The 24645-nt window shown below is 38.7% G+C and overlaps 5 protein-coding genes across 5 annotated transcripts in view; 3 read left to right on the top strand and 2 right to left on the bottom strand.

The window, feature by feature from the left end:
* Positions 1-515: 515 nt before the first annotated feature.
* On the bottom strand, positions 516-6084 carry LOC146463355 (putative caffeoyl-CoA O-methyltransferase 1). The gene is made up of 6 exons (XM_085084549.1): positions 5782-6084; positions 3876-3987; positions 1869-1987; positions 1675-1729; positions 1177-1310; positions 516-813 (listed from the first exon to the last, which is right to left on the bottom strand). Exons 1-6 carry the CDS (start codon positions 5998-6000, stop codon positions 568-570), a joined length of 885 nt encoding a protein of 294 aa, XP_084940675.1. The 5' UTR covers positions 6001-6084; the 3' UTR covers positions 516-567.
* Positions 6085-8920: 2836 nt separating this feature from the next.
* LOC146463354 (uncharacterized) lies at positions 8921-10621 on the top strand. Its single transcript, XM_085084587.1, has one exon. It carries the CDS (start codon positions 9409-9411, stop codon positions 10414-10416), a length of 1008 nt encoding a protein of 335 aa, XP_084940713.1. The 5' UTR covers positions 8921-9408; the 3' UTR covers positions 10417-10621.
* A 1644-nt stretch (positions 10622-12265) lies between these two features.
* Positions 12266-17547, top strand: LOC146463353 (uncharacterized). The gene is made up of 3 exons (XM_085084633.1): positions 12266-12581; positions 14081-14853; positions 16490-17547. The coding sequence occupies exons 1-3, from the start codon at positions 12266-12268 to the stop codon at positions 17324-17326; spliced, it is 1926 nt and encodes a 641-aa protein (XP_084940759.1). The 3' UTR covers positions 17327-17547.
* Positions 17548-18576: 1029 nt separating this feature from the next.
* Positions 18577-22842, top strand: LOC146463352 (dynein axonemal assembly factor 6-like). The gene is made up of 6 exons (XM_085084594.1): positions 18577-18669; positions 18747-18828; positions 19916-20024; positions 20976-21072; positions 21439-21524; positions 22316-22842. The coding sequence occupies exons 1-6, from the start codon at positions 18592-18594 to the stop codon at positions 22440-22442; spliced, it is 579 nt and encodes a 192-aa protein (XP_084940720.1). The 5' UTR covers positions 18577-18591; the 3' UTR covers positions 22443-22842.
* Positions 22843-23339: 497 nt separating this feature from the next.
* LOC146463351 (TPR and ankyrin repeat-containing protein 1-like) overlaps positions 23340-24645 on the bottom strand; it is a 38587-nt gene continuing 37281 nt past the window's right edge. Inside the window, exon 20 of the mRNA XM_085084590.1 lies at positions 23340-24190. Coding sequence (XP_084940716.1) covers positions 23988-24190 — 203 coding nt within the window. The 3' untranslated portion in view covers positions 23340-23987. The remainder of the gene's footprint in view (positions 24191-24645) is intronic.

Raw genomic sequence — 24645 nt, 5'->3', positions numbered from 1 at the left:
TGTAATAAAGATTTTATTATTATTATTATTATTATTATTAATGTAAATAGTTTTTAATAGTTCTTTTTCTACTTTTAACTTGTGAATAGCAATTTGCTTGAAATATGTTAAGTTTTTATTTTTTATTTTTTATTATTATTATTATTATTGTTATTATTATTATTATTATTATTATTATTATTATTATTATTATTGATTATTATTATTCTTCGAGAATATTTGGCAAAGTTTGAATTTTTTATTTATAATTCGCAACACTTCTTGAAAAGACCATAAACATCCAAACAAAGTTTGCTCGATTGAATTCCTTAATTTAATAAAGAATCCATTACAGAAATTTTTTATTGTAAGAAAATATTATTATTTTTATTATTATTATCATTATTATTATTATTATTATTATTATTATTATTATTATTATTATCAACATCATCATCATTGCTCCAGAGAGTGGTCTCGGATTGTACAAGTGAACTAGCGAAGTACTTGTGAAATTTTCACAAAGGCGAGTCGGCTATTTTGAATTGGTTTATTGAATGAATGACACTTTTGCTTTTACGAATTCGGTCACAATTTGGTGGCTATTGTAAGGCCTGACCCAATTGGAAGGATGTTTACAAGCACCCGTGGATCTTTGGCGATCTTCTTATTCAAAGCATGAATATGGACGGCAATTCGTTTGGCTGTTGCATACAGATTGTGCTTGCAATTGAACAGCTTAATGGCATCTCTCTGGTAGTCAAGTGGTTCAACTTCCCACGTTTTGCCATCTTTGTTTATCTTGGGGTCGCATACATAGCCTTCCCACAGCATCTGGGGAACAAAACAGGGATATAGTATTATCAGTATATTTAAAGCACTGAATTCATATTTACAGGTGCAAAGCCAGGGCAAGAACAACATCAAAAGTTAGGATGAAGGCGAGCGTAAGCAAACGAAATACAAGGTTTGGGAACGAGTTTTGCAGGTGATTATCTGCGTTGTGTTGCTTGACCTAAAGTATTCACATGGGCGAACGGACCTTTTCGAAAAACCATACATGTCATTACGGTCAAAGAACGTACATTTGTGGGTAATTTTTTCCTAAATGGAATATTTTTTACTCCCTTAGCAACTTTTCTAAGTTAGGCTTAAGAAGCGACATAACACTAACATTTTCACACACACAATGCTTACATCATCGAGCAAAATAAGTCCTCCTTTTCGAACAAGTTCCACGCATTTGTCATAATAGACGGTATAGTTCCACTTCTCTGCATCAATGTAAACCATGTCAAAAGTGCCTGCCTCACCATTAGCGATCAGTTCATCTGAAAAGCAAAGCAGCAAAACGATATTGTTACAATGAGTTCGTAAATGGACATCAGTTTCTTTGAAGAAAGGTGTCCCGTCTTGCTCTGCCTGCGTGGAGGGCGATCCGCCAGTAATTGTGAAGGGAATTCTGACAGCGTGCAACATGGCGGAGAGCGTCAAGCGAATTTCTCTTCTCTCCTCGCTTTCAGCAGGTGCCACGTTGGCTATGTCGATTCACGCCAAGTAGTTATGTTTTGACGAACGTGTTCTGGGAGGTGAAGCATTGAACCTCGCGGTATTCAGTCAAAAAGGTTGTAAGGTACGGGAAGAGAAAGTTTTTTGTTATTAGTCATTCCACTGTACTGTCCATTTATAGCTTACCAAGAGCCTGAGCAGCATCCTTCACTATAGACCTGATCTTGTGACTAACACCAGCCTGGTAAAGAAAGAGCAAAGGTTTATTTGAGGGCGAATTTACCACTTGATCAAACTACTAACGCTGTATCTATACTGGGAGTACTAATCCCATCTATTTGCTATGGTTTTAGGACAAACAATACAAAGCGAGATCTTACCTTTTTCCATATTGGGCGGCCTGTGGCTACCCAGTCATCTTTGAAGTCTATCGTCACCACTTGTCCGTCCTCAGGCACAACAAGTGCGATGCTAAGTGCCGTTGTACCAGCGAATGTTCCTGTTGAAAACGGCAATGATTATCAGTTAATTTATCAACGAAATAGTTACTAAATAAAAAAGACGTTATGTTTAGTGTGTGACGGCCATGTGAAAAACCAGCCTCTTCCCCAGTCCTCCTTTGCGCGCGGCCAAATGTGACGTCACATGCAGAGCTCATCGGAAAAACGCTATCGCCTCAAGCACACATAAACAAGCTCGGTTACTTCGATAAGATCCTTGAGGCCTGTAAACGAGGCTGGTGAAACACTTATATTAATAGCTAACAAGGAGCTGTTTTCAGCTTATACTCGGGCCATTTTTGACTGCGTGGTGCGTAAGCCTACGATCTCAGTTTAGCAGTGATAACTTCCAGCATCGCTAACTCCCCAAAGTCGATAGATATAGAGATATGCACTCAGGAAAAAATAGTTCAGGCTTCAGAATTATTCATCGTTTTATTGCTACAGCTCTGTTTCGTATGTTCAGGAGCTGACCACACTCATCAGGCAACTTCAACGAATGACCGGTTAAGATTCAAAAGATGGCTATATAAAGTAATCAAAAACTGGCGATTTAAAACAAGCAGCTGCTAGGCGATCAGAAAATACAATTCCACGTGCCGTGATAGAGTTCACGTGCCATGATACAAACGGTTACGTTACGTTATACAAGAGGTTTTTGGCACATATTTATTTATATGAGGGCATGGATTTGTGAAATCATTCGAACTTGTGATTTAAAACAAGCGTTTGCTGGGCGATAAAACACTAATGCACGTGGCGTGATACAATTCACGTGCCATGATACAAACGGTTACTTTACGTTATTTGAGAGGTTTTGAGTACATATCTATTTCTGTGGGGGCATTATACATTATACAAAGATCTTTTCTACAGATTAAAATAAACTTTTCGTGAAGACATAGGTTACATTTCTTGTTAGTGTCATTATAGGGTTTGCACTTTTTGAGTATTTTCCATTTAATGCGAAATGTTTTGTTTGCGTCCTTCAGGGCCCATATATGTTTAGATATTTCCGTTGCATTTTGTCTGTTGGCGTTTCGGAAGAATGTGTTGCGGTTTCGGTATCGTTCTTTAAAGTTTGATGCCAGTCCCACGGACGATTCTGTTGTTGTTACCGTCGTTTGGCAGACCACGTTTGCTTGGAAGCATTTACCATCAAGTGAGCATTCTGCTTTCTTCCTGCAGTTGCAGCTCGGGTCGTGATTTTAGTTTGGGGTCGTTGCTACATTTTAGAGTACCTGTTTGTTATGTGATGCGATGATGGTTTTCATGTTTGGCATGCATGAGCAGATGAGTTTTAGTGTGTCTGTTGAAGATCTTGTTTAATGGGTGGTTCTTGGGGAAGCATTTGTCGACGATGGATAACAATTTCTGTACAATTGACAATTTTTAAATCTCCTATATTTAGCATACATTGACATAAACACTCTAATATCAACTTATCAATATTAGCTCAAATTCTTTTGTTCAGATGTATTAACGATATGAAACATGAGTTAGCCAAACAAAAAGCTCTGTGAGCTCTAGGGCACAAATTCAAGAAGTTTGTAGACATAACGGTTTCCTTCTTGAACAAATTCAAAAACTGATGACAAAATTGCAAGTACGTCCGCATAATTTGTCATGCGTGATGTATTCCTTAGCCCGCCAATTTTTCTGAACGTGCCTTGTTTCGCGTTTCGTAATAAAAATTCTCCGTATGATAACCCATGAAGGTTCAGGATTTTTAATACTTGTAAATCTTGGGACAGCGATGCATGTCTTAGGCTGACATTCCAGCCTATTATCGTAGCAGGGGAAAGGATCGAAGCACACACACCACGGTTCTTCAGTTTTGTACGTGGCATAAAATGAAATTTTGTTCTGAAATATAGCTGTACCTACCGACTTCAAGCACCTTTTTTGCTCCAATAGCTTTTGCCAGTTGAGTGATAAAGCTAGTTTGGCCTGCCTCTGTTGCTTTTATTGAGAACTCATTCAGTTTCTCAGAAATGACCTAAAAGCCATACAATATTCAAACTTACTATACATTTACTGTAACAGTTTACATCGTAACGATAAATTCAGTTGAAACCTAAGTCCTTGTGTCTACGTTAGAGGATAAAAAAGAGGAAGGAGGGGTGGGGGGGTGAGCTTTTTCAGGAGCCTCTATCTGTATTGAGTCACCCTCTCCCGAAATCTACTCTGGAAAGGTTTGACTCCAAGGCTTATAGTAAGAGAGGTAGAAGCTCCTGATCATGGGCTAGTTCCTGGCTTTTGTGAACCTTTTTTCAGGATGTGGATTGGAACTCAGACAGCTGCCATTTGCTGACCCACAATTCACTAAACAGGAATTAAAAATCAGGCAATCCTAATAGAGTGCTTTGTTTCCCATCGTCCTACTGACGCATAAATTGCTTTCAGTTCTGATTCATTGCCTTCTTAGCTCCTTTTATTGGATGTTTCCATTGATCTTTATTTGCCTTGCTACGCAATACTGCTCCCACGCCTGCGCAGAAAGAAACTCATTGGCTGCAGCCTGCGTCCACGCGAAAGTAAAAGCGAAATGCTCCGTTTGCATATTAACTGATTCACTTCAAAAATCACATTATATTCGATGATGGTTTTTTTTTTCGCAGGTTCTATTTTTTAGCTATAGATAAGTAATCTCAAAACTTGTGCTTCGTGTTTTATTGGGCTTCCAAACACTCGGAAAGTAATAAAAGCAATCGGATCGTTCATCTGTGTTCTCGTGTTTTGAAAGCCCTCATTTTTGAAGCTTGTTAGTTATAAACTTCTCTGGGCAATGCAATGGGTTTTTTACAAAATCAATACAGGCGTAACAGGTAACCTATTATGAAAGCCCACCCTGATAATTATATATACAGTCGACTCCCGATAACTCGAACCTACAAGGGAAATTGAAAAAGGTTCGAGTTATTGGGAGTAGAGAGCAAATGACCGGATATAAGGAAAAAACGGTGTTTAGTTCAAGTATTTCTATCATACGAAGTCACATTTGAATCAAATTTAATTATAGAGAAGTCGAGTGAAAATGAAACAACATTTCCAAATTATAAATCAGAACGTAGCATAACGTGAAACAAAACAAAGCAGCAGGAGAAGACTACGTACGTAGGCACTGGGGACTTTAGAATACATAGGCTGCTTTAAAATAAATTCAATGTTTTGGACTGCAGTACTGTTTGTTTGACCTGTCACGCCTTGACAAACATGGTGTGAGTTGTCGAGGGTAACATTATATAGAAAATGACCTCAAGGGAAAGGAAAATCACTTCGAGCTAGCGGGAAGTTCGAGTTACTGAGGGTACAGTAAATGTATGACGGAAAGCCAGGGGAAATCAGTCGATTTTGGTTCGAGTTAGCGAGGGTTCGAGTTATCGGGAGTCGACTGTATATATTCCAATTTTTGTGATTAAGAATGCGTGAAAACCACATAATTTATGCCGTGAGCATGACAGTAAAATTAAAATAATCAGAGTAAAATTAAAGATTGGAAGGCGAGAGACTGCACGACAGAGCTAGGAACTCTCAGGCACCCGTTGAATAAATGTGACGTTAAAGCTAATATTTAGTAATAGGAATAGTAATATCTGCAAATGCAATTTCATTCATATTTTGTATAATGGGGTGTAAATACAACATGTGTTCAGTAGAAACAAAATTCGTCAATTTCGATTATTCTACGATCCTCTAGACGTAACTTTATCAAACGTAGCTGTTGAAGACAATTTTCACCAGTCAGTCAGGAAATATCCAAGTCTGTAAGACACAAAAACTCTTCACCTACCGTTCTCAGCTCAGTCACTGCGTGATGCTCTGGCGATGAATGTTTGGCCACGTATTGCAAAAATGTCTTTAAGCCCTCGGTCAGTTTATATTCTCTAGTGGACCTTTGAATATAATCTTCTGCGTACAGTCTTCGCGACCCGTGGATTTTACCGAGTAAGTAACCAACAGCAAGTGACGAGCACACTGCAGCACCAAGAATAGCTATGTTACTGTTCATTTTTAGCTCACAACAACCATTATTAATAATTCATATCGATTTACCTTTTTAATTCAAATATTGTAGCCTCAGTGAGGCTCAATTAAAAAAACCCTTAATTTACACAAGAAAGAAACAGTGAAGGGATCCGATAGTTGTCGTGAAATGACAGCACGTTTAATGCCCTATCCCAGGGATCAGCGTGCGACCCTTTTCTGCCGTTAACAGGTGGAGTAGCTCCTCTTGTTCTGCTTTAGTCAATACTTTACGGCATTGTTTCTTGACTTACCACGACTGAACTCTGAATGGTTTGAGAAACACGGGAAACCTTTAGGGAGTTAAAGCGGCTTCTACGGTGACGGCAACGAGTACGTCACAAAACAGTGCGATTAACAGGGATTGATGAGCAAACCGATTGCACTGTAAACGTGTTATAAATTTTGGTACTCAACCAGACCAAAAAGTGTAATAACTAAATTCAAAGTTTAAATTGAATGTTTTGGAACAATTGCAAAATAGTTCAAGTAAGGTGACCGTTTTCGCGTTTTTCTTGCCGTCGTCATAGTACCTGTTTAAAATCCCTGTCCAATTTATATCAAAAGTACACTTCGGCGACAGAATCCTTGCCTTAATTCAGAGCATTTACTTCGTGTATGGAATGAAGCCGTCATACTGTACTGTAAGCATGAAAATCACTTCGTCTTTAAAAAATATAATTAGTGCACTTTTTCAAACAGTATTTTTAAAAGCTACTGTGTGTTTTACCGAAAATCATGTTTCGTGTTTGCCTTGATTCCTCGAACCGAATTCGCCGTACATACCGTTGTTTATGGTGGACAACAAATTTCAAAGGTGCAGTTAAGGTGAAATGTGCCGCAAAAATGCGATAGGCGTCCGGGAATTAGACAAACAAACTGTACACGTCAGTTTTATCTCGCTTAGTCGCTTCATTGATTCTGTTGCCTCGAGTCAGTTATTATGCACAGCTGTTTGAGAACAATGTGTGCAAAGTTCGTCATGTGTTTGATGAATTTTCCAAACCATCCCAAGTTAAACACTCGTTAACTCAGGGTATCTACTGTACAATCTTGTCGTTGAATAGTTCATTTTACTGTGTGCTTCGTGATCTGGCCTTTGAGTGGAAGCGAGGCTGGAGTTATGCTGGAGTTATCATTTCACATGTAAATAAAAATTCAATTATCACACAAAAAATAAAACACGTGGAAAGTAAGCTCTAGCCTGGCTTCCACTCAAAGACCAGGCCACCAGGAACTTAAAATGTAAAATGTGCTAAAGGAATGATGCTATTACCCTGGATGCTAGCGACTTTTTGCGCGGTCTTTGGTTTCGGCCAAGTCTTTGTTTCGGTTCCGCGCGAAAAGGTTTGTCTCGCGGCTTCGGCCTTTGGTCGAAAAAGTGTTCCCGCCACGCGCGAGAAAAAACCTCTGGTACCCAAGATCTTTTCTTGTACAATCTAGGATAGATATAACATTCAGCGTTACAAGATTTTAAAACTGTTCTTTTCATTATTACACTCTGTTTTTTTTTATAAGAACCTTTTTTTATAAGAACGTTGAGGCTGAGATTAACCAAAATTTTAAGAACGTATTAAGAACATTCCTCAGGCTGAGCCGATTAAGAACGTTTTTAGTATTTTGCTAATATGTATATAAAATCAAGGTAACAAATGTAAATTAACCAAAATACCTATTAAGGGCATGTTTTGTATAACATTAGCAATGATGACACACATCTCGGTTTGTCATAACCACTTTGATAGGTTTCCTGGTCACGTCCGAAATACTGAAATACATGTAGTGTATACCATGTAATTTAAGAACATCTTCAGAACGTTTTCAGCCTCAAATCGCAAAAAAATATAAGAACGTTCAGCCTCAGCTCCAAAATTAGACGTTCTTATAAAAAAAAAAAAACAGAGTGTATCAACGGTTTTCTGTGAGTCGAGAGAGAAGTTCACAATTTTTTTTGAAAGGCTATGAAACGGTCTAACAAGATACTTGGTTAATATGTGTTGTGAAGTTTTCTGGTGTCACTGGATTTCGAAAACTGGCCGAAGATAATGAGTACCAGGCTCCTGTGCATAGATTAGGGGTTAGTTTGAACCGTGGCGATTCGTCGATGGGGGAGTGGAAACTAATATTTGGTTTTATCAACAGAGTTGACAAGGTGATAGACTCAATTTCGAAATAATAAAAATTCTAACTTGGCTTCGAGTCTATGGGAAAAAAAGAATTGAAATTAGCTATTTTGATATGAACCTCCCCATAATTTCTTTTATTTTATTCCCCTAAGCCTCGGAGCTTAGCGATTCGAGGGCTAATGTTTCAAGCGTTAGCCCTTCTCTATAGCAAATCGCCAAAATTCCCTTATCAAGTCAGTTGATAAAACCATGCAAATATTCCAGGTCTTCCAGGATAACAAGGCCCGTCGACAAATGTCACCGAGTGTCATGGTAACCCGGCCTTTTTAGCTAGGCAACCGTTGCTATGCTGTACAGCTCATCGAGCAATAAAGAATATGTCATAGCTCTAAAATCCGCCAGTTTATATTTCAGTTTGGAGAATAAATATTGATTCTGAAGAGGCGGACAAACGATAAACGCAAGTTTTACAGTTTTAAGAAATCAGAAGCTGAAAAAAGTCTGCGACGAAAGTTTTTGAAAGTAAAAACGTTTATTAAGACATCAGTTGCAATTACTGAAACTCTAAAAGAATATTTTTTTTTCTGTTTTTGTTTGTTCGAGCAGTAAAAATAACCGGTTTACACGGGAATGGCAACATGAGTATGTCCGCTCTGCCGTCAAGCTTTGTTATGTGACCGGTATTTCACAATCTTGACAATGATGACAAAAAGTAGGTAAACACTGCGAGCAATCTTGAATGTCCAATTACTATCAGCTTGTTGTGGACAGAGGGCTTAACGAACGCTGGTGTACATTTTTAAATCTACTGGTATAAATGCCCAGCATTTTCGCTGTTTTAAAATGACTTGACAACGAAAAGCGCGCTAAGTCAACGGTAATTATAAAGCATTTCACTTCTCCAAAAGTTAAGCTGGGATTCAAATTAGTTTGAGTCAAAGACTGGGATTATTTACCCGAATGACAAACAATATCAGACAGCACCCCGCTGGAATTAAATTTCTTGCGTCCAAGACCTTAGTTACTATGTTGAATTGCCGTCACAACAATCAGCGAATTGTTCATTCAAAGTTGTACATGGATGACAATAGGCTTAAGCCAGCAAAGTAATGCTAATATCACGGTTTAATCTTTTGTTCTGTCGTTACGAGCCATGGAAGTACAGTTTAAGAATGTCTATACACTAAACATACTGTTGTTGTGAAGGATGACTGGCTGAGAGCAAGCGTTATTATTGGGGTTTTATCACTGTGACGGATTGCAAGAGAATGACACACTTCGCAAGTTATATCGACAGGCAAAAATCAGGACCAGGGAGCTCTGAAAAGTCGCAGAAAGTTCACTCGGCCAACTGGAAGGAAGAAATTCAACTCAAGAAAGAACTGGACTGCTTAAGTAAACAGGAACAGCAGAGAGTTGCGAGGATTTCATCTGATCAGAGGGTTGTTGTGCACCGATTTCAACGCAAACTCTCCGCGAGTGTGGACATCGCTAAGACTCATGACAAAGTTAAGGAGAGTTTGGATAGTAGTCACAAGCGAATGCTACAGTTGCGGGAATCACAGCGTAAAAATCCCGATGAAGATAGAATGTCTTTAAGACAGCTACGCTGTTTAAGTGCCAGTCCAAAACCTCCGCTGCCGAAATTCAGAAGAGCAAAATCATGCGAGCCACCTTACCTCAGTAGCAATATGATGTACGGTGACGAATGTACTAATCAAGAGGCGCTAGACCTACCGCCAAGACCTATGACAGCCTTGGAGAAAAGAAATAAGATGTGGGAAAGGCAGTTGAAAACTGTAACACAAAGATTAAATCGCGCTCGCAGCGCGCCAGCCAGGACATCTTATTATAAAGTTCCAGAGTTTAGCCTGACACAGAGCAAAGCCCGTGAGAAGCAAAACGGCCAAAAACAGCGCAGGCCTACTAATGTAGAAATAGATCTAGAATATTTTCGTCGAGTGAGAGAAAGAGAGCTTTATCTTCAACGGCAGGCTGTGAAAACATTTCTGAAAAGTATAGAACCCTTAGAATTGGTACCATGGACACCAGGTTATGAGTCTGCGGAAAATAACGAGCCAGAGATTTCAGTTATGGCGATAAGCAAACAGGACATTAATGCCAACGAATATAGGCAAAGAACTCGTTCAGTTGGATCTTATAATACAAAAGATTTAACTGATTTAGGGCAAAGAGGGAATAAAAGTAATTACAATAATAATAATAATGATAGAAGCGTTAATGTAATCAAAGTTCCGATGAGTGCCTGGACTTGAAAGTTAAGAGCTGGTTGTTGTACGAGTGTCGTACAAAGAAAGGAGTAAGTAAACATTCTAGGGACCAAGCTTTGAAGTAATAGTAGCAAGTAACGACTGGGTGTCGATGTTGAGCCATAATTAACTGAACGTCGTTAAGTTGGCGTTCTTTGTTTATTGTCAATACTACTTTAAATTATAATATATGCCATAAATTTAATTGGTCGGTTCATTCTGCCACTCGCTTGGGTAACACTAATTAAACACATTTATGAGAAGACAAGCAAAAGCACAAGGATTACTAGTTTACTTTGTTGTAGCCCATGTGCTTGTGTTCCTTGGATATTTTCCTCTGACGCAAACTCTAACTGGAGCCCAGCTTGTACCCGTGCCGGCACTTTCTTTACTTATTTTTGGTGCTTTAATATCTCTATGGTTTTGCGAGCATGCTTGCGTTGGTTCAATGCGTTGATTCGTTTATGCCTGGACTAATTTGTTTTACTCAACATATACACGTATTTGTTCACGGTGTCAAAGCTTTTGTTTTACTATGCATTTCTCTTCTCTTGACCAATATCTCTTTTTTTTCTCCTCATAATTGCCTTCATTCATTGCGTAAACTTCATCCTCTCTTGCTTGAACGTGATGCAATCTTTCAGTTAATTAATAGCTTGCGCCATACAGCTATTTACATTGTCGGATCAAAGCTTAAAGCTTAAAGGCATCTTCAAAGAGGCTGATACCTCATCCATTTGATAACCTAACATTTCTTTCATCCAAATGGCTTGCCATCGTATATCTTCACTGGACAAACGCGTCATAGCTGATTTTGATGAACTTATTCATAAAAAATCCACAGAATCTTGAGGTCTTGTCTTAAAGCTTTATACTTTGATCCGACAACGTTAATTGAAATAGCTGTATTGGTTGTATTCACACGATATTCATTAGTATACAGTCGACACGTATCTCTTAACTTCTGCTTTGAAGAGATCCGTTGCTCTTGAGTCGTAAAAGACTTAGGGTATCACGGTTGAGATCCAAGACCCGAATGGCCCGTTCTTAGATCAGCCGCTATCTATCTCTGTTACTAGTGTTACACAAATTAAATATATAGCCGTTTACCACACGACTTTTCCATCCATTCCACCACCAAGCCTCAATCTACACGTTCCCTACAATTACTTTCAGAATTAGCCGATATTTACTGCTGGCAGAAGTTCAAGGCGAGTGCGTGACGCCGTCTAATCCTCTAAAACGTTTTCAAAGAGAACTTTAGCTGACTTGTCACTTGAAAAAAATTGAGATCACTCAGAGTTTCTTAAAAACCATAACTATTTATTAAAAAGCGCGTTATTTACTAAACTAACAAACAATTCGCAAATGTGTTATTGGCAAACAGGTACATCTTAAAATTGAATAGGAGCAAAGATTCCGAATTATCTTTTAGGCCATACAATATAGATGTAGGCTTTCTTTCAGTTTTTTATTTCTTTATGTTTATTTCTGCAATTTCCCTCCGGGTACAGAGTCGTAAGATTAAGTTGAGCTTTGTTGTATATTAGTTTAGGCAATTGTATAACTAAAACATTTAATGAAAAATGCTTCCCTATCAGAAACAGGCCAATCACAATTTATCAGCGGATGCTTTTGTTACGCTAGTCTTTGTTCAATAAAGTTTTCTTGTTGAATGCGGCGGATTAACTTTGTAGTAATTAATATAACATTAACAAAGACGCATTTAATTAACTTTTGAATGACTAGCAAAATAAACGGGTCATATTCGACAATCATAGCAACTACCTTTGCGAGAGGTATACATACGCGTATTTTATCGCACGGGAACTAAGTCGTTTCCAATTTTACAACAATGGCGTATGCTTTGCCTGAACACAATCATATCTCACCGTTTAATATTTTGCTGGGGACAATTTCAAGTCAGCTCAGTCGTGAAAACATCCGAAGGATTAAAGTACAACTTCGTGGCCATGTCAACAAAGAATATCTAAGCAAACTTAAAGGTGGCTTCGATTTAATTCACGTTCTTCAAGACCGTGGATTGGTCACCGAGAGAAAGTTGTCTTTCTTACGCAAACTTTTGCAAGATTGTGAACTGTTTTCCCTGATGGAATTGTTGGATGAGTACAAACAAGCAATGCATGTTATGAATAGCAAGTCCAAAGAAGGTAATTAATACTATAAGCAACTTGATGTTTAATTTGTTATCGGACCTTACAGGTTCATGTTTAAAGTGTGGACTGATTCACATGCAAACACGAATAAAAAGTAGTTTCTCTTTCAATCCAAGACTGACTCAAACCAAGAATAACGGAAAATATAGATCTTAGCTTCGCCAACTTGTGCCCTTGGATGATGTTATAAGAAATAAATGGCCAGGAAGTTGATTATTATTAGTTTTTTTTAATAAGGCATTTTTGGATGGAGCTGAAATAGTTTAAAAGGCCACAGTACCATGCAGTACAGACGTTTCAAAAACAGTCAGTATAGGTAGTCAGTTTTGCGTTATTAGTGGCGTACCAACGCGCAGTCTTTTAAGGGAAAGTGATCTTATTGTCAGTACAGTGACAGTGAACTTGAGTTTGATGAAAGTGTTCTGATATTGTAGTTTCTCTATCCACGCCAAACTGAAATAACTGAAATATGTGAAAAAAAAAACTACTATGTATTTTCAATATTGATTACAAATCTATAAGGTGTTTGCATTTGCACGAAGAGTCCGAAAATTTCCGTTGGAACTCAAATGAAATACGTAAGTTTAGGAGTACCTCCAGAGATACTCCTCCGCTCCCTTTCGGAAAGGAGCGTAGAAAGCACCGTCTCTTTAGGTTGGCATGCTATTTGAAAAAAAAAAAACCTTGCCATTTTTCAGCGGTGATCCCAATCGGGTTTCTCGCAAAGGTGAAACATCCCTAGCTCGTATTTGGCCCAATATAGTTGGCAACGCAAATTCAATTCTGCCTTGTGTTTGCTTTATTGTACAGAAGGCAAGACACTTAACACTCACAATACCTTGACGTTTTACTTTACCCACTCGGTTGGCTCACGTCAATAAGTAGTATTGAGGCAGACCTATTTCATGCAGTTGTGTAAGATCAATATTGACCGCCTGTTACCAAGCTTTTCTCCCTTCTCCTTCTATTTTTATTGGAGTCAGTGGATTCATAACGTCACTGATGACCTACGGAGGGAAAGTGGGTACAATACGACTAACTACGCGCTCGATTTTGACAAGAAAAGGATACTTGGGCACTAGGTTGTGTTACAACGGTTTTCAGTTGAATGCCAAAAGTAATTCGCGTTTGCTTTGGTTTTTTTACTACCCTCTGTGATTGGTTAACAACTTGCGCCACTTTCTCAACCAATGAGAAGCAAAACCAAAACTAACTGTGACTTGCTCTCACTCGTTTTCCCGCGCCTGGCACCAGTTACCCGTATTTGCTTCGAGTTCTTATTGGCTCATTGCGCTGCGCTGTTTACGGCTTGGTTTTATGACATTAAAGCGCTCTTAAGTCTGAGTCTCATCATTCTCAGGCCTAGAAGCCGCCAGCTGAGAGCTAGAGACCCGCATTTCTGGGGTGTTTTGTCATAAGTGACATTTACAGTACCCACCTAATAAATAGAAGTCGAATTTTGATGGATTCTTTTCTTTCTCCAATGTTTGAAGGTCATAACACTGCCACAACGACTCGCAGAATTAACGCTTTACAAAGGCTGATGGGAAGACAGCTGGAAGAGTTGAACCACTGCGCGGGGAGAGGACAAGATTTAAAAAAAACTTTAGAGGAGAAACAGATGTTACTAGATACTCAAAAGGAAATTATAATTGTTGGTCAAGAAGCGATCGACAGCATCACAGAACAACGAGAAGTAGCAGAGCAAGAAAGAAGTGTAGTTGAAGAAAGGGCTCAGGAGAAGGACGCCATGTTTGAAGCACAGGAGAAAGAACTCAAAGAAATACAAAGTTTGTTAGGAACGAAGGAAAGAAATGACAAGAAAAATATAAAGTTGGATAAGAGACAAAGTGTTTTTGAAAGTGTTCTGAATAAGCACTCAAATGAGAAGGCAAACAAGACCATCGAGACGCTGACAAAACAAAGGGACGAAAAAGAAGAAACATTAAAGAAAATGACGAAGTCCGTGGACGACATTCGAGAACAGTTACTGGATAAACGAAGCTCTGTTCGACAGTGTAACGAGACGGCGTTTCTGAAGACAAAAGAGCTTGTAAGCGTTGATCAAATTATTTTGGAGACAATGGACGATATTAGAAAATTGAAACAGGAAATTCGGCAAAACGAGCTCGAATTGTTCGATCTTGAGCAGCAAGTTGACGAAACAGAAAGCGAGCTTGATCGAACAAGAAAAGATGGAATCACTAATAAGGCTTTCAAGATTCCGTTGTGGAGGTTAGAAACCAACGAGAACACTAAATCAAAGGTGAGCCTTAAGTTTAAGAAAAACGACAACAGTTTTTATTTTCAAAAACATGTTTAAAACAGTTTAAATTGTAAAGTGCAACAACAATTGCGCCATTTAAATTTAGATCAGAACTCTCTTTCTTTCACGTCCTTTCACGTATTCTTTAATTATTCCGTTGCAGTTTAAACTGACTGTCTTTCTTGTCTCACATTGTCACGTATTCTTTAATTATTCTGTTACAGTTTTTTCTTTTCTCATTAGCATTTGTACGTACACTGTTCTTATTATAAGTTCAACTTTGCACTAAACTGAAGATCACAGAAGGGCTGTCGAAACATGTTTTCAAAAATAAAAACTGCCTCGTTGGTCATTACCATACAAACTGATAGTTGAGTTAAACCGTTTGTCTTACGATTAACTCACACAAAGCGGACCCTGAGGGAAAAGATTCTAGTTTGAGCAACGAGGATCAAAATCCTCCAATGAATAACGACCAAAGTAAGGATCACAATGCGCTAATGACCATCAGCTATGGTGTTTCTTCAGATGATAATACACAGCAAATAGACACAATCGCCTGGGCCGGGTTGTTCGAAAGACGATTAACGCTAATCTACGATTAAAAGTAAATCGAGGTTTTCATTTCGCTCTTTAAAAGTGGTTTTAAAGCCCAATTTCAAGGTAAAGGTAATAAAAAATTTTAATCAAAAGTGAGGGCCAAAAATATTTTAGAAGAATCTTTACCGATAAGTAATTAAACTCGAATCGAGGTTCACGTTAATCCAGGATTAGCTTAATCGGGCTTCGAACAACGGAGCCCAGATGAAGACAGCAGTTTAGTGGTAGAAACGTCGCGATCCACTTCAAACTGACTCAATCGTGAGGCAAACAACTAACTTAGTTAGCATTACAGTCCACGACGGCTAACACCTTTCGTGGTATTAACCAAAGAAACTTGCAGCCAATTCATATCTAAAACAGCTCTAGTTCCCCGTCCTCTCCTATCATAACTATGCTCCCATTCAATTGCAATTATTGGTCAGTAGAACAAATACAGAGGAGGTGCGTGGTTTAAAGTAGTAAATTTGAAGCTACAAAATTAAGGCAGACGAAACCAAAAGCTGTATAGTATGGTTTTCAACCGAGTGTCATAACAATCAGAAACGAACTAATTCAGTCTGGGCATCACAACAGACGCAGAGAGCGCAGTGCGCCAATCAGAATTCGATGTAAATACATTTAACCGTGGAAAATGCGTGTAAACAAAGCACACTTGGTGGGTGGGTGAGTGGCGGGAATTTTGCTAGCCAATCACAGAGTGTGATAAGGCAAAGGTGAATTGCTTTCGACACTCAACTACAAACACCTCCAGATAAGTCATTGTAAATTATTCTTGATCTTTGGATCGCTTGACCAACCACACCCAATTTTGTGATCAACTTCCTAACTCGCCATGAAAATCGAAACTAATTTTTCGTCCTTGCTCTGACCATTAGTAGCTATTAGTATTTTCGTTGAAAGACCATTCAGGAGTACCTTTGGAGATACGACAAAATTTCCGAAAATTTTGTGATCCATTTGATTTCCAGCTGCAAAAGAGCCCTCATGCTTTTCAGCCTACAAAATGACAATGTCTGATATTTTCTATTCACAGGTTTTAAACTACACAGAGATTCTCCAAGAAAACTCCTTTTCCATTGGCTCACAGGGCATGCGCAGTGCACCTCTCCAGTTTGACTTCCCATGCTGCGTAGCGAGCCACAAAGGACTCATCTATGCCGCTGACCACAACAACTGCCGTGTCCTCGTGTTTGATTCTCTGGGCGAATTAACGCGAGAACCTATCGAATTCGGAAACACAGGTCCCGTGGCTATTGCAGTAAATAAGCGTGGAAACATTATAGCAACCGACTCGCAGATAATTAAAGTTTTCAGTTCGGATGGTGCATTGTCACACAATTTTCTCCCTGTCTATAGTAAGAAGGATTCGCGACCAGAAATCTCTGCCGTGACTGTAGACCGTGATGGGGTTATTTTAGCAGCTGACCGGTCAAATCACAGAATTCAGAAATTCCGGATCGACGGTCATTTTTTAGGCTTTATTGGTGGCCCAATGTATCTACAGTACCCCAGCGGTGTGGCCATCACAAAAAATAATGACATCATCATTTCCGAATGCGAGAGACATCAACTTAAAATCTTTCATGAACATAAAAAATCTTTCACTGTTATCGGTCGGAGCGGGGCTGGAAAAGATCAATTAATGAATCCGAGAGGACTTTGTGTAGATAAAATGGGTAATATTCTAGTCGCTGACAGCTTGAATCACCGCATTCAAGTGATTGACCAGCAGGGAAATTCTATCGGTAGGTTTGGGAGTTTGGGTTCGGGTCCCGGATGTTTGGATACCCCGTATGCAGTGGCTGTCAACCGCCGGGGTCACGTGATTGTTGCGGACAGCGGTAATCATCGTATAACGTACTTCACCTAAATTTACTCTGTTTACTAAGTAACATGGCCTTCTACGTCATCAGGATAAAGACAACGGAATTAAAAGGCTTACATAACCTCACTGTTGAGCTTGCATCTACGACTAGAAGTGGAAATAATTACCCTGAATTTGAATCAGTGCCTTGCTGAATGTTACTGCATATTAAACAGAGTTATTTCTCAGCTTGCAATGAGGTTTTTTTCCACATGTACCAGCTATGCTTGTATCAGACCAAATGAACTCTCTTTTATTTTATTTGTCAATTAAACAACTGTTTTATTTAAAGTTTCCCTTTAATTAATTTATGAGGAAATAAAGTCGCGTTTAATAAATTTATTTAAAACAATTTGGTTGTCGCCTCATTGTACTTGCTTGGTTGATTGATGGGAGTGTAAATAAAGTTGTTTCGCAAGATTGAGCCAGTTTGGAGAGTGCTGAATACATACAAAATTTAACTTCCCCACAACTATAATCTGGAGTCACGCTAGGTCACTGCTTTGTAGTACAAATGACAGACAGCTTGCAAAAAAACTTTAGGGTTTGACAATGATTGTTTGTTTATGTTAAACTCAAGATATTGCGGATAATTTTTAATCCTTCATCAGTTGAACAAATTGAAAGTTATTGCGTTTGATTTAAAAAGTAGTGTTTATTTCTTTTATCTTAAAAAGGCGGTGGGGGACGGTGGAGGGGGGGGGGGGGGTGGGTGAACTGACCAGAAATTGTATAAACTTCAAAATTACGCTTGTCACCGGCGGGTAAATAATGCGGCTTTGGTTTATCTTTGAGATACAAGAAAGGAATACAATATTTTCTATTCTGTGTGTGAAGGGATACCATTTCGGTAAAAGTTTGTATGGGATCGGCGCAGAGAGTCCGGCCACTTAACTGTTGATATCCGCCACAGGATCAACACTTTGCGATGCTACTCAAACAGGTCGCTTAAGAAACGGGGTTCGCCTGAACGGTTCTGCAAGAGCGTGCTGTGGAAGAGCATAATTATTTTCCCCAAATATATCACATATTTTACAAATTGACGTGACTTTTTTGTGCTTGCGTTTGTATTATATACAGAGTTCCTTTTTTTGCAAAATTTTATTTCTCTCTGTAGAATATTATAACTGCAAAATTTTCATTTATCAAAGTACCGCTTATTGTGCCTCCTTCACTGTACTGTGACCGCGTGTGAAATGGAGCTTGGATCGAGTCAAATATTTGAACCAAGTAGGGAGGGGATAGTAGGGCAGGTTACCAAGGTAAACAATATGGCGTTCGACCCGAACAGAATTGCTGCACTGTCAGAACTATTAAAACCACCACAAGAGGACGACGACAGCTCTGATGTAAGGGGAAATTTCTCTCCTCCATCTAATAAATTCCACCAGAAAAGAATTTGAGTTTGGTTTTTTCTTGTTTGTAGGATGAAGGGCAATCAACGACGAAAAAAATTGCAGTTGCGACTCCTGGAAGCATCGGGCCACCGAAGAAGATTGAGAAACAATGTGAGTTTAGAACAAGTTTGCTGTTCTATGATCTCAACTAGAAGAACAAGTTGGGTTTTTAATGAAGTCAGTGTCATTAACTTATGTTTTTCAGCAAAGATTGCAACATAGTTAGGTATCAATAAATTAAGTATCAGTGAGTAAATGTTGTTGTCGACATTTTCGTTTCCTTCTTAGTAGTTTTTCAAGTTTATTAGCTTACTTTTGTTCTCCACGTTTCTCTCTGCTTTACAATTGTGAATGTTATATTCTGATCAATTCCTTCGTTCACAGTCAAGTTCGTCTATGAAGCAGTATGATTTTAATTTAAAGGCACAATCATTTATTTGGTATTTATTAGTGTTCACTTATTTAAGCTTAAATCAGACTGAAAATGGCTTATGGACATTAGAGGCCAGATCTGAAAACGGGCAAGAGAAATGATGTATTTTGGTTTAAAACAAGAACCAGATTTGGAAAACCACATGGCTCAACCCTATCAAATAAAATTCTGTGAAGTTCTCTTCCCTAGTCCCCAAAATTGTTCTATCCAAGGGCTTATTTGTATGCTACAGGTGCATTTCATGTAGGTTTTAATGTAGGTTACACTGAAAATCTTTGCATGGGTTTCCAAATCGCCCAGCCTTCTGGTACAAGATTGTGGTCTTTGGTGTCACGGCTTAAAGGGTAAGTAGTGCCTGGTGTAAGATTAATTACATTACAAGCATTGGCGTGAAGAAAAATTACCTTGACCTTTGAAAACTTCTACCATTCAAATGAACTGTTGTTTTGAGTCTGGGGATGAGGCTGGCATGGCGGTTGGCATAACATTTCCCTGGTGTAGGGGCTTCAGTGGCCACTTGGTGTACAACTTTGAAACTCTCGGCATATCTTGAGCTTGGGACGTACACAGAATGCACCCAGGTTTGTATGGAGGGATCAGGGTAAACCTCCTATGCGTTACCCTGAATGCTGATGACTAGCTAGTATTATACATTCATGATTGCTTGATATAGCAAAAGCTGGCCAATTTTATTTTGCTAACATTTGCATAGCACTTATAATATTTAATAATTTAACTTCTTGATGACTAAAATTATTACAATAGGTGATTCAGTTGAGTCAAAGCAGGAGACTAGCAGTGATATTTGGACTGAAGAAGAGATCCCTGAGGGGGGTCATGGAGAGGATGAATTTGACCCAAGACCTCACCCAGAGTAAGTAAACTTAAAAACTGGGTACTTTGATCAAAGAACATTCCATCAAAACTTAAGTTTGTTTACTTCTGTATTTGGTATAAAGTTGTTGTATGAATATCACAGCAGAAGTTTGTAATCTGTCATTTATTTTGTGTTTTTGTATTTTTTTAATAATAAATTATTCTTAAGGACGGTGCCTACTATTGTTACTGCGCATACGTTCTGCGCATCGCGAGATACTCGGGTTTCCCATGGGTGTTGCCTGCTAATACAGGAATATTTTTGCGCAGTTTAAAACTATACGGAGAAAACAGAACCTACCAAATGCTTTTGGTATCTCAAAAGAAAATTGGGGGTAACCATGCGTTTTTCAGAGATAATTAAGCTTCAATTTGGGAAAAAATCCCATACATTGCTTTATATTTTGACGTTTTTTAGAGGTATTATTGCTTAATTATCTCTGAAAAATGCATGGTTACCCCCAATTTTCTTTTTGGATTCCAATAGGCCTTGCTGAGATCTGCTTTTCCCGCATAGTCATAAGCCGCACAAAAATACTTCGGTATTAGTAGGCACCGTCCTTAAGTTATTGTATTCCAAATTCGATCTGTTACAATGTGGGTTTGTGGTACAGCAGTTCTGGGTTAATTTCATATCACTGATATAGATATTTTGATAAAAATAGTGCAAAATTTGTGGTATAATTTGTAGTTCCATTCGGTCTAGTGTCATTGGTGCATTTTTCTTCAGTATTTTTCTATTTATTCTGAGTAAATCACAATTTTAGTTAATCTACAGTTTAACAATTACTGGTGTCCTAAAATAATATTTTTATTCAAATTATGTGAGAACCCCAGACAAAATAGTGACAGCAATGTGATTGTTAAATCACTATGTATGTTGCATATTTACAATGACATTGGTTTGTAACGTAACTAACTTATCTACAGAGCTCTGCATTTTTATCAGATATGAGATGGTGTTCAAACAAGCAGTAACATCTGAGGACATGTATCTACAGATGACTGGAAAAAATACATCAACTGCAAGCTGTGAAGATTTAGTGGTAAGAATGAAAAAGTCTAGTAGATTTTAGATATCTTTTTAATAGTGAAATAGAATATTTAGAACAAATTTCCTAACCTACCCGTATGTAGTTAACAAATTAATTGAGCACTGAAAAACAACACAAAGGAAACATCAGAAATGCAGGAAGTGTTGCAGATGTGGATTAGCATCCTTTCAGAGTGAACAGTACTATTTAGCAGTAGCAATGAGTTGCTACCAATAATATTATTTTATTCTGACATAAAACCAGCTGCATGACTTATTTATTCTGTCAGATAGAAGTTCCCCCTCCCCTTTGACTTCAGGACCCTCCTGTAACACCATGCCGCAATCCTTGACCTTATCAAGAGTTTCTCCTTTTCAGATAAAAATAAAACTTCCTGACACAGAATACAGTGATGTTAATTTGGATGTTACAGATACATTTCTCGACTGCAGAACTCCTAAATAGTAAGTTTGTCGTTTATCTTTCTTTTTTCACCAGCCATTGAGATGCAGGCCAGACGTACTTCACAGATTTAAAAGACCCCCCCCCCCCCTCTCCACACCTACTGTACTAATATTAGCCTAGTAATAATGTTACCTGTCTGTGATAGGTCAGTATTAATTTCTTTTTTGTTTTTGTGATAAAACAAAGGAAAATAAAGAGTTTAACTACAACATAATACCCCACCTTCCTATTCACTTTGCACTCCAGTCTGCTTAACCTGTGAATGAGTTCTGAAGTGGGGAACAGGGTACACACAAAATTGGCCAGGTTAGCAAACCAACCTCCAGTTGGAGAGGGAGGGGGTGGGAAGGCGACAAAGAGCCCTCCACCATCTTTTTGTTTGCCAGTCTTTCTTTTTACACATTCCCTCAATGGAAAGCCTGTTGTTCACTAATGACTGGGTTTGCTTTCAACCAATTGCGATGACTGAACTAATCTTCTTGGCAGGCTCAATTGGGGAGGGGAGGGGTGGGGGCATGAAAAAGTGAGGGCACCAGTTCCTCTCTCCCTGGTTACCCCTACCATGCAGACTATGACTCAAAGCACTGTTTAGATTTGTGCCACATGGCTTTGTGCATGTTTGGTGAGGGACTACTCATACCATACAATGATTATGCCTAGCTTCCCACACATTCATTTTAGGGAAGTTTTAAGTGGAGAGGAGGCTAGTACGACACCCCCAAAGTACGACTGCATTGGTGGCTACTTTTAAAACACCTTTTTTATTTATTTATTTCTTTTTTAATTTCAGTAAACTGGGTTTGCATCTTCCTCATCCAGTCGACAGTAAAAATGGGAAAGCACAGTGGGACAAGAGCAGAGAACTCCTGACAGTAACAGTTAGACTAGTGCGGGAATACGACTTCCTAACAAAGTGACAGGGTGAAGATAACAAGATATATAATCCATACCAAGCCGTTTGTGGCATGGAAACGTTTGGCAAACACTGTCAAGGAAAAAGGAAAAGTTTTAAATTGGGTGCTCATTGGTTGCTAGAGATGGAAACAAATATTGACCAAAAGACGATGCAGTGCAGCCTTGAGATTCGGCCATCGCATGCTCACTTTGGACCTCTGTAACATTTTTGAAGAAACGAACTACAGTGCCTTGCTTCTGCCCACAAGCCTCGTTATGTCTTCTTTTGTTGCATGGATATTTCACGGGCAGTTAAGAGAGGTATCGCCCATAAAAATGCACAAGTTGAAACATCATGACATCATTATTTTTAAAATGTAAAAATAATAAACAAATTAATAAAAACGTAAAACGACAATAAAACACACGGGGTGGGCTCCGCCTTGTTTCTCAGCAAGACCCTACTCCTTTAATATCTTTTCTCAAATTCCCACCATCTATGAATAGCATGGCTGACCTCTTCAAAATAAGCCAAGCGAAAGCGAACAAAAGTCTAGCTGGTCAGTCATGAAGGGCTAGCAGAACTCCAATGAAGAACAAGACAAAATAAATTTTAAATAAACCACGACTCTGTGTAGTAAACAAAGCATTTCGGTTTTTTCAAAGGCCGAATGCAAACTAGTCTCCTTCGCAGCCGTTTTTGGGATGTCACGCAACGCTCCCCCTAAAAGAACAGGTTCATTTGGGCGCATTACGCGACATCCCAAAAACGGCTGCGAAGGAGACTAAATGGAAACATGTTTTCTTCATTTTACAGAGTCGCGGTTTCTTTAAAAAAAAAAAAAAGCTGGCGAAAGTTAAGAAAGCAAGAAGAGTTTTCCATGGCGTGATCAGTGGACATATAAAAATCCAAGACACAGAAGGCGAACGTTTATTATCATCTCTAATAATAAAGTTTCTTAACAACAATTTCCCATGACAAAGTCCTCTCCTAAGTTCGTTCTAACCCAACAGAATTAAGGGAATAACCACAAAAAGACGAAAACATCGTCATATATCAACTTAATAGTATCACTTAATAATACCACTTTAAATAGCGGCGAAACTGGAACAGCGGTCTCCAAATAGCTCAAATCTGTTAGCGCTAAGCAAAGTTATCGCGTTAAGTTTGCTATTCCTTTATGAAGCATTTCAGCGGAAGCTCAGCAGCAATGAAACTAATAGTTTTTTAATAACAGCGCAGAGGAATTTCAAACAATAGTGATTGATTGACATCCTAAAAAGTATATGCAGCTTAATTTGATCATTATAAATACTCTAGCGAGCTTTAATCTTACGATTCTAGCGTAAACATAACTCAAAACAGCATAACTAGATATCGTTCATCTGCAAGTATTGGAAAACGTACCTGAAAGAGTATTTTGTAGAAGCTACTCGGTTTATTTCTATTAAAGAATACTGTTTGTAGACGCGTTCTTTAAGCTATTGTAATCAAAGACAGTGACCCTAAACAACAAGCGTGTTTAAAACGCAGTTCTTGTTTAGTTCAAACCAAAAGTTTTCCAGTCTCAAGACTGTCTAAAGCGTGTTTTGTTTCGTGCTCGCCTTCCTTGGTTCCTTTTCTTTGCCTTGCCCCCTCTCCCTCCTTTTGGTCCACTTCCTTTGGGCATGCGCAGGTCTAAGATATCTTCGTCATCACCATAATCTTCGCCTTCTTCCAAATCATGCCGTCTTTCCACCTCGTCACCAACTTCACGCATCTTCTGCAGGTCTACAAGCAGAGGAAGGGATAATAAGAATAGCACATAAGTACCGTTGAAATTGGGAGGGCAGCCAAAACAATTTATTTTTTTGGAAAAACGTGATTACAGATGTTGCCAAAACAAAAAAACAACAAAAAAAGAGGGAAAAAAACCGGAAGCGACTGTTAATCCAGTCCACAAATTGAGCGGATTGATCTACTTCTTTATAGCTTTCTCGAACCAAATCCAAAACTTGATATTTGAATGCAAAGGACACGTAAATAAACCGTATGCAAGGATGCAACTAAAACCTCAGCGAGCTCATTAATAAACCCAACCAGCCCTTTTGGACTATCCACCTTTACAGTTAGCCTCAAGTATTTGTGTTCTGTTAAGATTTCAGCCGGTAGGAAGCCGGCCTTAGCGACATCCCTGTGTAACGTACGGTTATCACCAGTATTGTTCTCGAATCTCTTGCCAACAA

The sequence above is a fragment of the Pavona decussata genome, unplaced genomic scaffold, assembly GCF_977016875.1.
Source record: "Pavona decussata unplaced genomic scaffold, jaPavDecu1.1 SCAFFOLD_179, whole genome shotgun sequence".
Classification (NCBI taxonomy): Eukaryota; Metazoa; Cnidaria; class Anthozoa; order Scleractinia; family Agariciidae; genus Pavona; species Pavona decussata.
Note: the sequence above shows the minus strand (reverse complement) of the source record. Positions and strands in the feature narration are given on the sequence as shown.